This window comes from Lepidochelys kempii, chromosome 17, assembly GCF_965140265.1.
Source record: "Lepidochelys kempii isolate rLepKem1 chromosome 17, rLepKem1.hap2, whole genome shotgun sequence".
NCBI classification, from domain to species: Eukaryota; Metazoa; Chordata; order Testudines; family Cheloniidae; genus Lepidochelys; species Lepidochelys kempii.
Window position 1 is genome coordinate 18146725 of NC_133272.1, and position 16204 is coordinate 18162928.

Here is a 16204-nt window from a genome sequence, read left to right on the forward strand (position 1 = left end):
GATTGGATTTCAGTCTCTGTGAAAACAACAGGAGTACTTGTGGCACCTTAGAGACTAACAAATTTATTAGAGCATAAGCTTTCGTGAGCTACAGCTCACTTCCTCAGATAGAAAAGTGTGTTCTCAAAGTGTAAAGAGAAGCCCTGAGCTATGGGAGGTATGTGATCTGCCCAGGATAAGGCTACATAGTGTGTGTTGGTTTGTTCCCTTGTGTCCGTTTGTCAGCAGTGTCCATTCTTGATCTGTTGCACGTTGCTGCGTACTGCAATGTCTCCTTTCTCCCAGGGCTAGGAGTGCCCTAGAACAGAGCCCACTCCTACAGTCCTTAAGCAAATCCTCCCATTAAGGCTGAGAGCTGAAATGGCACTAACCACAGTATAATGTGTATTTTCTAGTCCAATCTGAAACCAACTCCTGTCTCCAGTCCTCTCCCCTCCCCATCTTTGTTACATTCTCCCTCTCTTTCTCCCTAATCTTAACTCATGGAAGCTGTTTACAGCCCATTAAAGGATCAAATATCTTCAGAGGATGATTTGAGCTTTCATTAACATTTTTCCATCTTGCAGCTCAATTCCCTATATAGGAAACCCTGACTTAAAGCATGATTCAGAGGGTAGCAATGACATTTGGATATTACGGAGTTTGGATCCAGAGCCCAGATACTAGTATTATGTATTTGTAGAAAGCAGGATGTCTATTATCCCCAGACGTTCACTGGAATTCATTTGGAACATCATCTTTACAAGCTACATGCTTTGTATCTTTAAACATTACAACCCAATGTGGTCAAAGCTGAGTTGCTCCTATAAATGAGATATGGCATATGAATAAATGACACAGCACTGATAATCTTGCTTGTTTTATGACCATGAAAATCTTCATCCTGTGATGTGGGATTGTATTGAATGTGGCAATGCAAACCAATATTAGCTCTTCATTTAAATCTTTAACATAGTTTCCTACTTAGCTTCTCCTGATTCCTTTTTCCAAGGTTGCCTGGCAAGAATCCCCCAAAGTGACAGCTGGAGCGGTGAAACCACGCTCTAGGCCTTTCCCACAGTGGAGTCCTGCAGTGTCAACTGTTTCCCAATGTCTAGAGAGAGGACCTGGTGGCATGAGGTCACATTAATACCCATCTGAGTCAAACCATAAAAATAGGCCTGAAAAATACTGCAGAATACTAATAAACCTCTGAGAGAAATGGCTCTCCAATTCCCCTGCATCATTTTCAAGCCTGGAAAATACTTGGGCTGTGACCATAACATGTTGTTGTAATGGGTTAGACCCCTTAAGCTGCCACCTGATGTATTGGAATATCACTAAGCCCGCCTGTTCTGCCAGCCAGGGCACCCTTTTTACCTGTCTTGCTGAGCCAGGCTATTAAGGCTCCTCCAGCACACACAGGCAAGGCCACTCCCAACTACAGAAGGACGCAGATACTGAGATCAGCTCTGGGAAGCCTCTGCTTAAGAGACTTTCCCCAGAACTCAGCTGTCCACCTCCCTTAGAGTGCAGACCCAAAGGTATGTTACGAAATCTGCCTCCTCCCTCCACACTGAGGGAAGGTATGCACGGCCTCTTACAACCCCCCAATTATGCAAACAGAACAAAGCAGATTACTAAGCAAATAAAACAAAACACACATATTAAGCTTCAGAGTGGTAGCTGTGTTAGTCTATGTCAGCAAAAAGAACGAGGAGGACTTGTGGCACCTTCGAGACTAACAAATTTATTTGAGCATAAGCTTTCATGGGCTAAAACTCACTTCATCAGATGCGTACAGTGGAAAATACAGTAGGAAGATATATATACACACACACAGACAACATGAAAAAATGGGGTTGCCATACACACTATAATGAGAGTGATCAGTTAAGGTAGGCTATTATCACCAGGAGAAAAAAAACCCTTTTGTAGTGATGATCAGGATGGCCCATTTCCGACCGTTGACAAGAAGGTGAGAGTAACAGGGACGGGGGTGGGGTGGGGTGGGGTGGGAATATTACTTTGTGTAATGACGCATCCATTTCAGGCTTTATTCAAGCCTAATTTAATGGTGTCCAGTTTGCAAATTAAGCTTGTTTTACCAAAGAAATTGGTTACAAATAGTAATTTCTCATGCTAAATATTGTCACAGGTAGATTACAGAAAATCTTGAAAGGCAGCTGCATTGGCCTGTAGCTGGAAATTTCAGGTATTTCCACTCTCAGACTGGATGCCTTCCCAGCCTGGGTTCAACCCTTCTCACCTCAGTTCAGTTCTTGCTTCCAGATGTTTTTCAGTGTCTCTTTGGGTGGGGAGGCAGAGGAGAACCACGATTATGTCACTCCCCTGCCTTCTTGTGTACGTGGGGAACCCTTTGTCTCCCAGTGGAAGAACACTGGCATTCCAGGGGGTGAGTCCAGTACCACGTGACTCAGACCCATGTCTCTGCAGGGCTATGGGAGCCATTGCTCGTAGGCTGTCTGGAGCATCCACAGGAAGACTCTTTCACAGTCCATTGTTTTTGCTAATGGGCCATTAGCCATGTCTGGCTTTTCCATTGTTGTACCTGAAGGGCTGGTTGGGGATGACACCCAAAGTAACACATTTGAAATACAAATACATAGTCAATATTCCTAACTTAAGATACAGAAATGATACAGGCATACATACTGGATAATCGCATTCAGTAAATCCTAATCTTTCCAATGATCTCTCACATGAGCCGTCTTGCATAAAGTATATCTGTTATGTCATATTCATATCCTAAGCATATTTTTCATAAAGAATATGGAGTGAAATGTCACAGTAGGCTCCCTTGAGGTGTGTGGGGAGGGTGACCAGATAGCAAGTGTGAAAAATCGGGACAGGGATAAGGGTGGGGGGAATAGGTGCCTATATAAGACACAGCCCCGAATATCAGGACTGTCCCTATAAAATCGGGATATCTGGTCACCCTAAGACAGGGTGGCATGCTAGTCCAGAGTCAATGGGAGCAATGTTGGCAAGAAAAGCTATGTGGGTTTTGGATCGCTGCTGTTAATGAGCTCCCATGGCTGCAGGTGAAGCAATGATAGCTATTCGAAAGCCACTCCCTTCCTTCCCTGTTCCCGCAGCAGCTGCCAGCCCTGTTTGTAGCTGTGGGGTCAGTTTACTGATCCTCTGCTCTGATGCCGCAGCACTTGACGTAGCTGTTTGGATGCATTCATCCCAACTCTGTGGAGCTACAGGTGTGAGTCTCCCCCTCTCTTTGAAGATCATGGAGCCTCCTGGGGAGATGGGAGGAGGATCAAGAAAAGGAAATAAATTAGAAAGCAGAGAAGGGGAAAAGAACAGAGGCTGAAAAGGACAAAGGCAAGGCAGGCGAGAGAGAGTGGACACAGGATGGGAACAGGGAAGACTAGGTTGCGGAAGGGGTGCACCTACTTGTACACGGGTAGGGCAATTCAAGCAAACAGGGTTGGGCGCCCTTGTCGTACCTACAGAATAAAGGATTGGCCACGCTGGGGTGTCTTCACTCTGGTGTAGCTGTACAGGTGCGGATCCTGCAGTAGGGTTTGAAACCTGGATAAGCCATACTGGAAGAAGTCTCGCTTGACATCAGTGGAGCACACCTACTTTAAGTGTTTGCATCAGTACAACTATGTTGGTGTAGTGAGCACACTGCAACCCCCGCAGGGTAAAACATCTGAAGGCACCATCATTCTCGTTCCTCAAAAGCTGATGGCCATGAACCAGAGGTTTTTGAAGGGCACCTGCTACCTTAAATACTGAGGCCCAGGATTCTTTTGTGGGCATTGTGCCAGCAAAGCTCCCTCCTGTATTTCGAGCATGAAAGTTACCTTTGGGCTCAATTCAGAGGCCTCTCGCTGCTCTCCCTGATTTTTGCACCCCAGTCAGGTAGGAATGCCAGGGCTTGTGTGCTACCTCTGTTCCGATACAAGAGCGAAAATGTGGGCACAAGTTTGGCGAATGTAGATTGTGCTCACAAAAGAGAGGCGGCCTGGCTGGATCTAAATGCCCCTTAAAGGAGGAGGAGGGAAAAAAAATCTCACTGAGTGGGGAACATGTGAATAACAGTTATATTCACTAAGATTAAAAGCAATTATCCAGAGGACAGGAAGGATGCTGCTTTTGTCAAACCACTAGACTGGGACTTGGGAGCCCTGGTTTCAATTCCTGGCTATGCCACAGGCTTCCTGTATGACTTAATCTCTCTGCCTCAGATTCCCATCTTTAAAGTAGTATGCTACCTTTTTGTCTTGCCTCTTTAGGTTGTAAACTCTTTAGGGTCTGCAACAGTGTCTGTACGGCACCTTGCAGAAAGTTATGAATAATAAACCCACAATTATCTGAAAATTGTAAACACCCAAAGTGCAAGGAATTGTTCAGAGTGGAAGGGAGTTGGGGAATAATGCCAGAAGTAATGGAATGAAATTAAGGCAAGTAAAATTTACGCTGAATCTTTGGGAAACTATTGGAAAGACCTCCCTGAGTCCCATCACTTACAGTGCCTGAAAGGAGACCAGATAGTGCACTGTAAGAAATTCTGGCCTCTGGAAAACGGACAAGATGTCATATTAGGTTTCTTCTGTCTCTCATTTCTTTGATTAGCGGACACAGAAGATCTCCTCGAGGCAACACTTTGAGGATTACAAATATTTGGGTAAACCTAGCTGGCAGCAGACTGACGTATGTTGCCCAGCTCGCTGCACTACTGGGATTTAAAGTGTTCTTTTTCTTTGCAGGCACTGGTGTCACTACACAGTTACGCGGACGGTTTCCTGCCAAGTGCAGAATGGCTCGGAGACGGTGATCCAGAGAGTTTATCAGAGTTGCCGGTGGCCAGGACCTTGTGCCAACTTAGTGAGGTAAAAGCCCTTAATGTCTCGTGTTGTATATTCAATCTGTAGGCCGGGCCCTGCGCTGCTGATTCAGTTAATGGGTATCTGGGCAAAGCAAATAGGATTGGGCCATATGGGACCAGATTCTGATCTTAGTTAACCCAGTATGAATTGGAAGTAACTCACTGAAGTCAAAGGAGTTACTCCTGATTTATACCGGTATAACTGAAATCAGTACCCTACCCGATGTCTGTAGCTTTGCTGCGTGGCATTTAGCTGTGCAAGCTTCCTCATACAGTTTTATTGAGGCACGTGGTGTTACTGACCTGAAATGCCACTACTCTGGCTCTCCGAGAACGCCAAGCGCTCTGACCTGCAGCGGGGCTTTGATGTGTACCAGAGCCCATGAGGGACTAAGATAAGGCCACCAAACTCCTTGTCACATGAGACCTGTGCCAGGATTGGATTTCATCCTGGTAGGTTCCCAGAGATTGTGGGCTAATGCAGGGGTAATAAAAATACTTGATGCTTGGAGCTGGATCTTGCAAGGTGCTCAGAGCTTTTAATTCCCATTGACTTCAGACCTTACAAACTTGAGCTTTCATAAGGTACTCTTCATCCACCAGTCTCCGTGCCCTTTACAGAGATGTGGTGTCCAATATTCCCACTTCACAAATCAGAAACCTCAGCACAGAGGTCGTGACTTGCCTAGGGCTTCGTGACTTCCAGGTCTTCATTCTACCTGCTAGACTCTTCTAGCAATCTTAAGGCTGCAGACAGCCAGGCAGCACAATAATTAGCCACCAAAGTGAATGGAATTATTTATCCCCACTTTATCACTAGAAGCTACAGAACAGGGTTTGAGATAATCTCATGCTTAGTAAAGAAATGTCTTGATGGTAATCTAGGCAGAACATAGTTCCACCCTCTTCGAAAAGCATCTATCAAATACTGAGCTTCTCTTATGATGATAGGGAATTTTAATTTTTCACATTGCTGTTAATACTCTTGGTTCTCCGTTTTCATTTGGCCACTGGTTAGTCTTACTCATTTTTCATTTGTGCTTTGGTGTGTGGTTGGTCTTATTTCAATGACCACTTTACATGGGACATTTTATATTTTACATTCTTGTGACCAGACTTCTGCTGAGCTCTTTAAATTTCCCAGAACTGACTTTTTTTTTTTTTTTTTTTGGCTCTCCATTCCTGTAAAGAGTGCATGTTAACCTTCAAAATACAGTTTTAAAAACAACTTGCCAAATTCTTGCCCATTCTCCTTTTTAAAAATGTGATTGAAGCTACACTGCTAACAAATCCATCCTGTTATTGGATCAACATCCTATCTACATACTTGTAAAGTTACTCATTAAATAGGCATATTCACTGAAAAGAAAAAGGGTATAAAATTGAAGTTTATCTTTGAAAACTCTAGCAAATATAAACCCTGAGATTTAGAATCTTTTTTTTGGTGTTTAATTTTGTGACATTCTAACTTGGCTGGATGGTTTTCTGTCTTAAGTAATTTTTCAAATAGCCTGAAGACTATTAGCCTGAATTGTTCTGGCTGCTTATTTTAGGACCGGGCAGAGTAGCACTGGAATGATTGGCAAGAGAAAAGCTTAAATTAAAAATGCATACATTTAAAACTGAGAGACAAGGTGGGTGAGTTCATACCTTTTACTGGACAAACTTCTGTTGGTGTGAGAGACAAGCTTTTGAGCTCTTCATGTCACTAAACACTGAAGAGACTTGAAGAGCTCTGTGTAAGCTCAAAAGCTTGTCTGTCTCACCAACAGAAATTGGTCCAATATTACCTCACCCACTTTGTGTGTGTCATATCCTGGGACCCACATCACTAAAACACTAAATTTACAAAAGGCAGAAGCCTTGGCACTGAAATAGTTTGAGGTTACTGACACTTAAGATCTCAGTTGGGAGCTGCCTCTCTGGGAAGTAACTGCCCAATAGAATTGCCAGGCATCTGGTTTTCGACTGGAACACCCAGTTGAAAGGGATCCTGGCAGCTCTGGTTAGCACCGCTCCTGGGAACTGTGGCCAATGGGAGTTGCAGGGGTGGCGCCTGTGGGCACGGACAGTGTGCACTGTGCAGAGCTACCTGGTCACCCCTGCGCCTAGGAGCCGGACATGGGAGCTGCGTGGAGCCAGGTTAGGCAGGGAGCCTGCCTTATCCCTGCTGCACTGTGGACTGGGAGGCGCCCGAGGTAAGCGCCACCTGGCTGGAGCCCCTAGCCCCACCCCTCTGCCCCAGGTTGGAACCCCCTCCTGGAGCCCCCCCCTCCCTGCACCCCAACCCTCTGCCCTGAGCCCACTCCCACACTCTGAACCCCTCTGCTTCAGCCTGGAGCCCCCTCCTGCACCCTAACCCCTCATTTGTGGCCCCACCCTGGAACCCACCCCCCCAGCTGGAGCCCTCCCCCCCCATTCTGCATCCCAACCCCCTGCCCTAGACCAGTGAAAGTGAGTGAGGGTGGGGGGGGGGGAAGAGAGAGAAGGGTGGGGTGGGGCCTCGGAGAGGAGGTGGGGGCAAGGGCGGGGCCTCAAGGAAGGGGCAGGGCACAGAGGTTCAGTTTTCTGTGATTTAGAAAGTTGGTAACCCTACTGTCCAATTGCTGGCCTGTGCTCCTAGGGCATGGACTAGAACACAAGAAAACTCTGTCCAGACTGGCATTGAGCCATGCTACCTATTGTTAATTAAGGCAATTTCACGAAATTGTTACCGGGCAGAAATTTCTTAAGGTAGAAATGGACCAGAAGAAATATTCAGACATGAACATTGAAATGCTACCCCCCATCTCCACTGTAATTCGGGGAGAATGTTAGATTCCAAGCTGAGCGGCTGTCATGCTTCCTAGGTCACCGCAGTGCCCTCTGCACAAGGTCATGCATCAGAACCACCCAGTTTCAGTCATATGGGAGGCACAAAAGACACCTAAATGAACCTTAGGCTGTCCCTGGCTCTCTGTTTTGTGGGGACCTCCAGAAGGGGGCTGACAGAAGTGATATGAGCTCACCCAGTTACTGACCATGTTAAAACAGGACTAGCACATGCCTGCTCCAGGTGGCACACGGTATCCTCCGCTGAAGTCATTGCAGAGAAGGAACAGTTCTGAGAACAAGTGCCATGTTGTCAAAGCCCCTGAGATTCAGAGATGGTAGCTGATTGAGAGGTATCTGTGCTAGGGGCCTCTCTCCCTTTTTTTTTTTTTTTTTTTAATTGGTTGTATTATTTTGATTTTTTTTGTGGTGCAGGGTGGGATGATCTCTTATTTACATTTTGATATTTCACAAGGAGGTAGAAGTAGCCCCTGGAATCAGTAGATGCTGATCATTGCCATGTGACAAGTGCAACCTGTTGTAACCCAGGCCCAAGAAATGAAGATCTCCTGGCATCACCTTTGTTACGCTGCCTATCCCTTCAGTTGGGTGGAATTCATGATGTCTATAATAGCACCATCTTGTGACTCCCAATAGCATTACAAGCGTTGCTCCAGTTTTAATTCCCAAGGCTGTTCTTTGTGCATCTCTGAAGTGCTGGCTGAATTTGTGACCTTTTTAGTTGCACAGCCCCATCAGGCAAACAGACTGGCCTTTGGCCAGCACGTCTCTCGGATTGGGAGTGCTCAAGTCATACGATTGGTGCATCCATCTCTGGCTATCTTGTCTAAACTCAGATTTCCTCTCGAACCAGGCCCTGGTAAACTTTTGTGCATTAGTATTGAACCTACGGAGTTGGAGGGCACTCATTCGTCTCCTGGTAGCTCTTGTATTGTGGAACACTGTTTAACATGGGCAGACCAGGCCCCTGCACGCTCAAGCTGCCCCCAAACCCTTTCTTTGTGGTTTGACAACTCGGCTTGATTTCACAGAGACGGATCTGAATCCCAGAAAGAGCTGCGCGTTTGAGTGTGAGCTTTGCTCGATGCTAAAGTGTCCAGTCATCTGTTGGGAGTACAGTGCAGGCCAGTGGTTTCCAGTTATTTTTGAGATCCCATTTGTCCTGGCTGGTGGGCTTTCCAGTAGCGGAGTGAGTGAGTGTGTGTCTGTCTGTCTCCATAAAATATCTGAAACAGTTTGATGCCCAAGGACTTAATCAGTAATGATGGCCTTTGCTTCACTGCAGGTGTCTTTTGAACAGCTCGTGTTGAGTTCCTCAACCCTGTTTGCTTTCTGTTGTTCCTGTATCCCTTTCTCTCTTTCGCAGCACTGTAATCTGCAGGGTACATTCATCACCCTTCGTGATGCTCCTACTGGAGACATCAAACAAAAATGTCTTCTGCTGTGCCTGGCAGGTGTCCGGGTGGGGAGGGGTGAGTAAAGTGATTTAACCACTACTGTAGTGCTAAGAAGTTCCTCCCATCCATGGTACTGTGTGAAGGATCCTTGTTTGTACTGGCAGTTCAGTTTGGTCTCACGCTCGTTGTGCTGCCCATGGAATGCTTCGAGAGACCTTTTCTCAGAAGGAACGTTTATAAATGAATTAATAATGAACTAAAGGGGGGGTAATGTAATTAATGCAAATCATCAGGACTTTATGGAAAATAGGTCCTGTCAAACTTGATTTTTTTTATGAGATTACAAGTTTCATCGATAAAGGTAATCGTATTGACATAAATATGTAGACTTCGCCAAGGTGTTTGATTTGGTACTGTGCAACATTTTAATTAAAAAAAACTAGAATGATACAAAATGAACACGGCGCACATGAAGTGGATTAAAAACTGGCTAACTGATAGGTCTCAAAATGTAACTGTAAAATGGGGAATCCTCATCAAGCAGGTCTGTTCCCAGTGGGGTCTTGTAGGGATTGGTTCTTGGCCCTATGCTATTTAATATAGTTATCAATGACCTGGACAAAAACATAGTCATCACTGATAACGTTTGCATATGACACCCAAATTGTGGGAGTGGTAAATAATGAAAAAAGGCCATGGATTCAGAGCAATCTGGATTGCTTGGTAAACAGGGTACAAGCAAACGATATGTGTGTTATGGCTAAATGTGAACATATAAATCTAGGTACAAGGAACGTAGGTCATACTTATGCGATGAGAGACTCTGACCTGGGAAGGGGTGACTCGGAAAAAGATTTGGGGGTTGTAGTGGCTAATAAGCTTAAAATGAGCTTCCAGTGTGATGCTGTGGCCAAGACCGCTAATGTGATCCTGGGATGCATAAACAGGGATTTCAAGTAGGAATTAGGAGGGTTATTTTACCTCTGTATTTGGCACTGGTGCAACCGCTGCTGGAATCCTGTCCAGTTCTGGTGCCCACAATTCAAAAAGGATGTTGTTAAATTGGAGAGGGGGGGTCAGAGAAGAGCCATGAGAATGATTAAAGGATTAGAAAACATGCCTTATATCAATAGACTCAAAAGCTTAATTTATTTAGCTTAAAGAGAAGGTTAAGGGGTGACTTAATTACAGCTTATATGTACCTATATAGGAAATACATATTTAATAGTGGGCTTTTCAGTGTAGCAGAGAAAGGTATAACGCAATGCAATGGCTAGAAGTTGAAGTTAGACAAATTCAGACTAGAAATAAGGAATACATTTTTAACAGTGAGAATAATTAACCATTGGAACAGCTTACCAAGGGTCATGGTGGATTCCTCCTCACTGACCATTTTAAATCAGGATTGGATGTTTTTCCAAACTCTGCTCTTGGAGTTATTGTGGGGAAGGTCAATGGCCAGTGTTATAAAGGACATCAGACTAGATGATCAGAATGGCCCCTTTTGGCCTGAAAAACTGTGACTCTGACAATACTGGACTCTCGCTCACATCCCTGCTGACTGAAATCTCCTCCTTGGTTTTTGGCTTCTTCCCAGTGATCCCTGACTTCAGCTTTGTGTAATGCACCTTAATGGCACAGACACCTCTGTCCATGCCCTGTCTGAGACCGAGAGGATGGAATGAGGCTCCAGAAACTCTGTATCCTTTAGTACCACTCTCCGGAGGTTGAGGGATTCTTGTCTCTCTTGGGATGCTCTGTACAAAATTATCCAATACAGCAGGAGTCGTCTTAAATAGAGAAAACGGTAAAGAAACTGTATATCACACCCCTGTGAATACTAGGCAAAGCCCAATGAGGTAGGCTCCCCTTATTTCTAGATTGTCTTTGTTTTTCCTCTGTAACTGAACTAAGTCCCCTCTCTGTTTCCTGGTCAGTCTGACTGCCTCTCCCTGCTGTGTAGAGAAGTCTCTCTATTCCTCCTCTGACCTGCTTTCCAATCCTAGCTGTCAGAGCTCGTTACCCTATCAGTGAAAAGTTACATAATTTCCATGGGAGTGTTTGATCAAGAATACCATCTGGGGCAAACCGCATAGTCTTTGTGCCTCATACAAAGACTATTGTCTCCCTTTACTCCTGTGAGGCTTCCCCACATTCCTGTCTCAGGTATCTAGCATTTCAGAAGCCATTTTTGCCTCCACCTCCCTAGACACGTGTTGCCAGTCAAGGCGATTTGACTCCTGATTTGCATGTACATTGTTTTTGGCAATAGGAGTTGTATCCAGTTTTTGTCTCAGTGGCCACAGAGGTAGCATGGATTTATCCATTTTCCCTTGTCATGAATTATACATTACTTGGACTGCTGTTACATCAGTGGTGGGGACACATCTCTAGTTATAAGGAGGAAGCATGGGTAGATTTGATTGGAGTGATGATAGGGGAATAGAGAAAACCATTAGGCAGATAGCAGCGCAGCTCTGGCTTGGTTCTATTTCTCACAGCTGTGTCTTGATACAACTGTTTCATCTTCTTGTTTGCAAGTAATGAGCCAAATCTGGTCAAGCTTTCATTCCCTCCATGTCCACAATGGGGAGGCTCACTAGCAAAAGCCGCTCCTGCCAAAGAAGAAGGCATCTTTCAATTCTTCAGTGACAGCTGAGGGGGGCATTTCGTTAATGATCCTGCTTCCAAACAGATGTCAGTCTGGCCAGACGCTGTTTAATCAGTTTCCTGTCACCAGTTCAGATGCTACATTTCTCTTCCTTATTGCACAAATTTTGGGTCAGCGCCCAGCATTTGACAGGGAAGTATCTGTATGATCCCTAGTATAGCAGCTCGGGGTGTGTTGCTCCTTGCTATTTACTCACTCGCTCGCTCCTGGGAAGCTGGCAGCTGTTTCTTTTGCATGAGCGTTGTCATCTTGGCTCAGATGGGATGAGCTATGCTGTTCCCACCCTAGACTCTCTATTTAGCTTGGAGGCCTGCGTTGCTTTGGTGCGGTCTTTGCTGTTGGCTTTTGTCTCGGCAGAGCTCTCTGCTATGACCTTTCTCCGTCTGAGCCATGCCATTCGCATCTTCTGCGTGTCACTGCGGGTGCCTAGCTGTTGTGACACTGAAGGGCAGATGGGCCTGGCGAGCGCACCTGATGTGCGTATCCATTAATATCTCATGCATCTCTCTCTTGAGAAGTGAATAAAGTTGCTTGTTTGGGTTGTGTCTGTCAGCGATTCCCTGGGGTCCAGCCATCCCATCTATGGGAGCACAACTCCCATAGAAGCCGGTGGCACTTCACGTTTGGCCTTCCCCCTACATGACGCATGTGTTAGCTCTCCAAAGGCCGCACTAGGTTGATCGCTTTAGAGCAGTCAGTGCCCTAACTAGGACACGCTCTCCGCAAAGGCTGATAGAGAAGGATGGTCTTGTGGTTAAGGCCCTGGATAGAGACTTGGCAGATCCTGGCTCTGGCACAGACATCCTGTGTGACTTTGGGCAAATCGCTTTAACCTCAGTTACTCCATGGTAAAATGGGGTAATACTTCCTGGGTCTTGTTTATCTTGTAAGTAAGAGACCCTCCCAAACAACTGTGTGCAGGTACAGAGCCTAGTGCAGCGGGGTCCTGATCTCGGTTGGGACCTCCATGGAGCTATCTATACTGCACTGTAAGCCCTGGTGCTAACTCAGGTTTTAACCTAAGCCCCTTCCATCCACACAGAAAATAGTCTGACTTGGGCCAAGAACCCGCTGGATTTGGGCCTGCTATGGGGGAGAGTCGGAACCAGAGTCCCACTGTGATGTGGGTCAGAACCCAAGCATTTTGCAGTATGGATACAGCTCAGCTCTGGGTCTCCTCAAACTCAGGTCTGGAGAGTCCGCCCATGCTATCCCACAATCCCTTGGGGCTGTTTTCCCAACCTTTCGCTTCCAGAACTTGCCACTCACTTCCCAGGAACTGGAAGAAACCAGTGGTGCTAGAACGATTTTTATAGAGGGGAGGAGTGCTGAAGGTGGAAATCATGTACTTGGGTGGTTGGTACTACTCCAAGCTGGGGGGTGCAGCAGCCCCCCTCCTTCCAGCACCTATGGAAGCAATCTCCTGGTTCAAATGCAGCTGCTCGTCGCTTAGCCCTTCATTTCCAAGAGGATTACTCAACTGGAAAGAGTACTGCCACGGCTAAAGCCAAGCGCTTGCAAGGCGGTGAGCGGTACAGAGCAAGTCAAATGACCTCAGAGGCTTGAGCGAATACTGGTGAGGCTGGCGTTTGCTATTGCTCGTTCAGCAAGGGATACACTCGCTGTTGGAGATCTAGAATGTCCGATGTATCGTTGTCAAGTGCACAGCCGATACTGGGGGTATCGTGCATCCGGGAAGCCAAGAGGTTTTAGACAGTGGCCCGGACAGCCTGCCTTTCCTACAGCTACTTCACTGTCCCAGCAAATGTTTCCAACATGTACAGTTTAGTCCTGCTATCCCCCCTTGCCATGATTGAGCAGCATTGTCTCTCTGGGGTCCTGCTTCTGGGAAATGCAGGTGCAGCAGCATTGCATGGCAGCAGACAGTATAGCTCAGGCTGAGAAGATGGGCACTTTCATTCTGGCACTTAAACACCCCCTGCAGCATCAAAGTACCTGATTTTTAGAATTCAGCAAGGACAGTGGGGCGCAAGCCTGTGTGAAACGTGCTGTTAACCCATTGACAAGAGCTTTACTTCTGCTTCAGTCCCTGCACCCCACCCAGCCCTGGGGGCAGGGAAGCACCGCTTCCAACACAGTGTTTGGTGATGCCATACTGGGACATTATTTCAGACTGATATCTATTGATGCACTTCAGGGGTTTTGTGGGATGTCCAGAACAAATCATGTCAGACCAACCGAATATCCTTTTTTGACAGGGTAACAAGCCTTATGAATGGGGGGGGAGTGATAGATGTGATGTACCTCGACTTTAATAAGGCTTTTGATACAATCTCATGTGGCCTTCCCATAAACAAACTAGAAAAATACAGCCTAGATGAACCTACTATAAGGTGGGTAGACCACTGGTTGGAAAATCCCACTCAGAGTAGTTATCAATGGTTCACAATCAAGCTGGAAGGGCATATTGAGCAGGGTCCTGCAGGGAGCTTGTCCTGGGTCCGATTCTATTCAATACCTTCATAAATGATTTGGATAATGGCAGACAGAGTACGCTTATAAAGTTTGCAGATGATTCCAAGCTGGGAGGGCTTGCTAATACTTGGCAGGGCAGGATTAGAATTCAAAATGTTCTTGACCAACTGGAGATATGGCCTGAAATAAATAGGATGAAATTCAATAAGGACAAATGCAAAATACTGTACTTAGGAAGGAATAATCAATGGCACAAATGCAAACTGGGAAATGACTGCCTATGAAGGAGTACTGCAGAAAAGGATGTGGGGGTTATAGTGGATCACAAACTTAATATGAGTCAACAGTGTAACACTGTTGCAAAAAAAACGAACATCATTCGGGGATGTATTAGCACGAGTACTGTAAGCAAGACACAAGAAGTAATTTTTCCACTCTACTCGGCACTGGTAAGGCCTCAACTGAAGTACTGTGTCCAGTTCTGGGTGCCACACTTCCAGAAAGATGTGGACAAATTGGAAAAAGTCCAGAGGAGAGCGAAGTTCCAGAAAAAATGACCTATGAATAAAGATTGAAAAAATTGGGTTTGCTTAGTCTGGAGAAGAGAAGACTGAGGGGAAGACCGATGACAGCCTCAAGTGTGTAAAAGGTTGTTACAAAGAAGAGGGTGATAAGTTTCTCCTTAACCACTGTGGACAGGACAAGAAGTAATAGGCTTAAATAGCAGATAGGGAGGGAGATTTTGGTTCAACATTACGAAAAACTTCCTAACTGTCAAGGTAGTTAAGCAATGGAACAATTACCTTTTGGAGGTTGTGGAATCTTCATCGTTGGTTTTTTTTTTTTCTTTTTTTTTAAAGAACAGGTTAGATAAATGCTTGTCAGGGCGGGTCTAAGTAATACTTAGTCCTGCCTCAGTGCAGGGGATTGGACGAGCTGACGTATCCAGGTTACTTCCAGTCCTACCATTCTATAATTCTATGTCTTCCATTCCGATACAGACCAGGTCTGACTCTGCTTGTCCCATTGTACATGACATGACCACAAACTTAAGTGGTATCTTCAATATCTTACTTTAAATGTAACTTCCAGAGCTTGCTGATCAGTGCAGATCCTTCTTGCTGTTCAGTAGTCTTGAATGAATACATTTTTTTTTAAATGTAGCAACTCCTCGCCCTTGCTCCCCCCCGCCCGCCCGGAAAATGGGGGACATCATCTTGGTGAATAACAAGACGATCTATTTTAGATATGTGGGGGTGTGGAGCACGTGCCTCAGTTTCTCTATCTGTACAATGGAGATAATGACACTGACCTCCCTTTTGTAAAGTGCTTTCAGCTCTATTGATGAAGCGCGTTAGAACAGCTAGGTATCTATCATTTATTGTCTGTATCAAGAATCTGTTGCTATGTGATCGATAGAGTTGTGTGTGGAGTGTACATCACCAAAGAATTTGGCCCATGCTTTAGTGCTTATGCTCCGTCAACAATATTTCTCTAGCTGGCATTGCCTCTTCTGAAACTGGGAATCCCTCCGTCTCCTTTCTTTGCCCATTCAACTGGATAACTCCTATGGACTGATTCAGTGCTTAGAATTGCTATTTGAAGTCCCTTTAGACAGGAAACGCTGATTATGTGTTAGTCCCATTATTTCTCTGGAGGCGGTTAGGTCACATACTAGGAAATAGACCCCCCTCCCCCTTCCCCGCCACATACACGTTACAGCAGGATGAGCGTTCCCCGGAGAGCATGATCAAGGCTTTGAGTGTCTAAGTGATTAGAGCCCAGACGTGAAGGCGTATCCCTGGGTTTGTGAAGGGGGCAAGCTGTCTTGCGTTCAGAGGGGAATTGGTCTCTGTGTGTATTACCACATGCAGTGCTGGCCAGCTGTTTTCAGAGTGAAAGGGCCAGCTGTTACACCTGTGCAAAGCACATAACTATTTAGACCAGTAATTAGGTAAATTATCTTGGGGTCTGCACACTGACTGAGCTGGGGTCTGACTGGGCTAGATCTTTTGGCCA

The 16204-nt window shown here is 45.7% G+C and overlaps 1 protein-coding gene across 3 annotated transcripts in view; it reads left to right on the forward strand.

Moving 5' to 3' along the window:
• COL26A1 (collagen type XXVI alpha 1 chain) overlaps positions 1-16204 on the forward strand; it is a 227510-nt gene that overhangs the window by 37766 nt on the left and 173540 nt on the right. For all 3 annotated transcript variants that reach the window (XM_073315529.1, XM_073315531.1, XM_073315530.1), the window contains exon 2: positions 4731-4853. In XM_073315529.1, coding sequence (XP_073171630.1) covers positions 4731-4853 — 123 coding nt within the window. The remainder of the gene's footprint in view (positions 1-4730; positions 4854-16204) is intronic.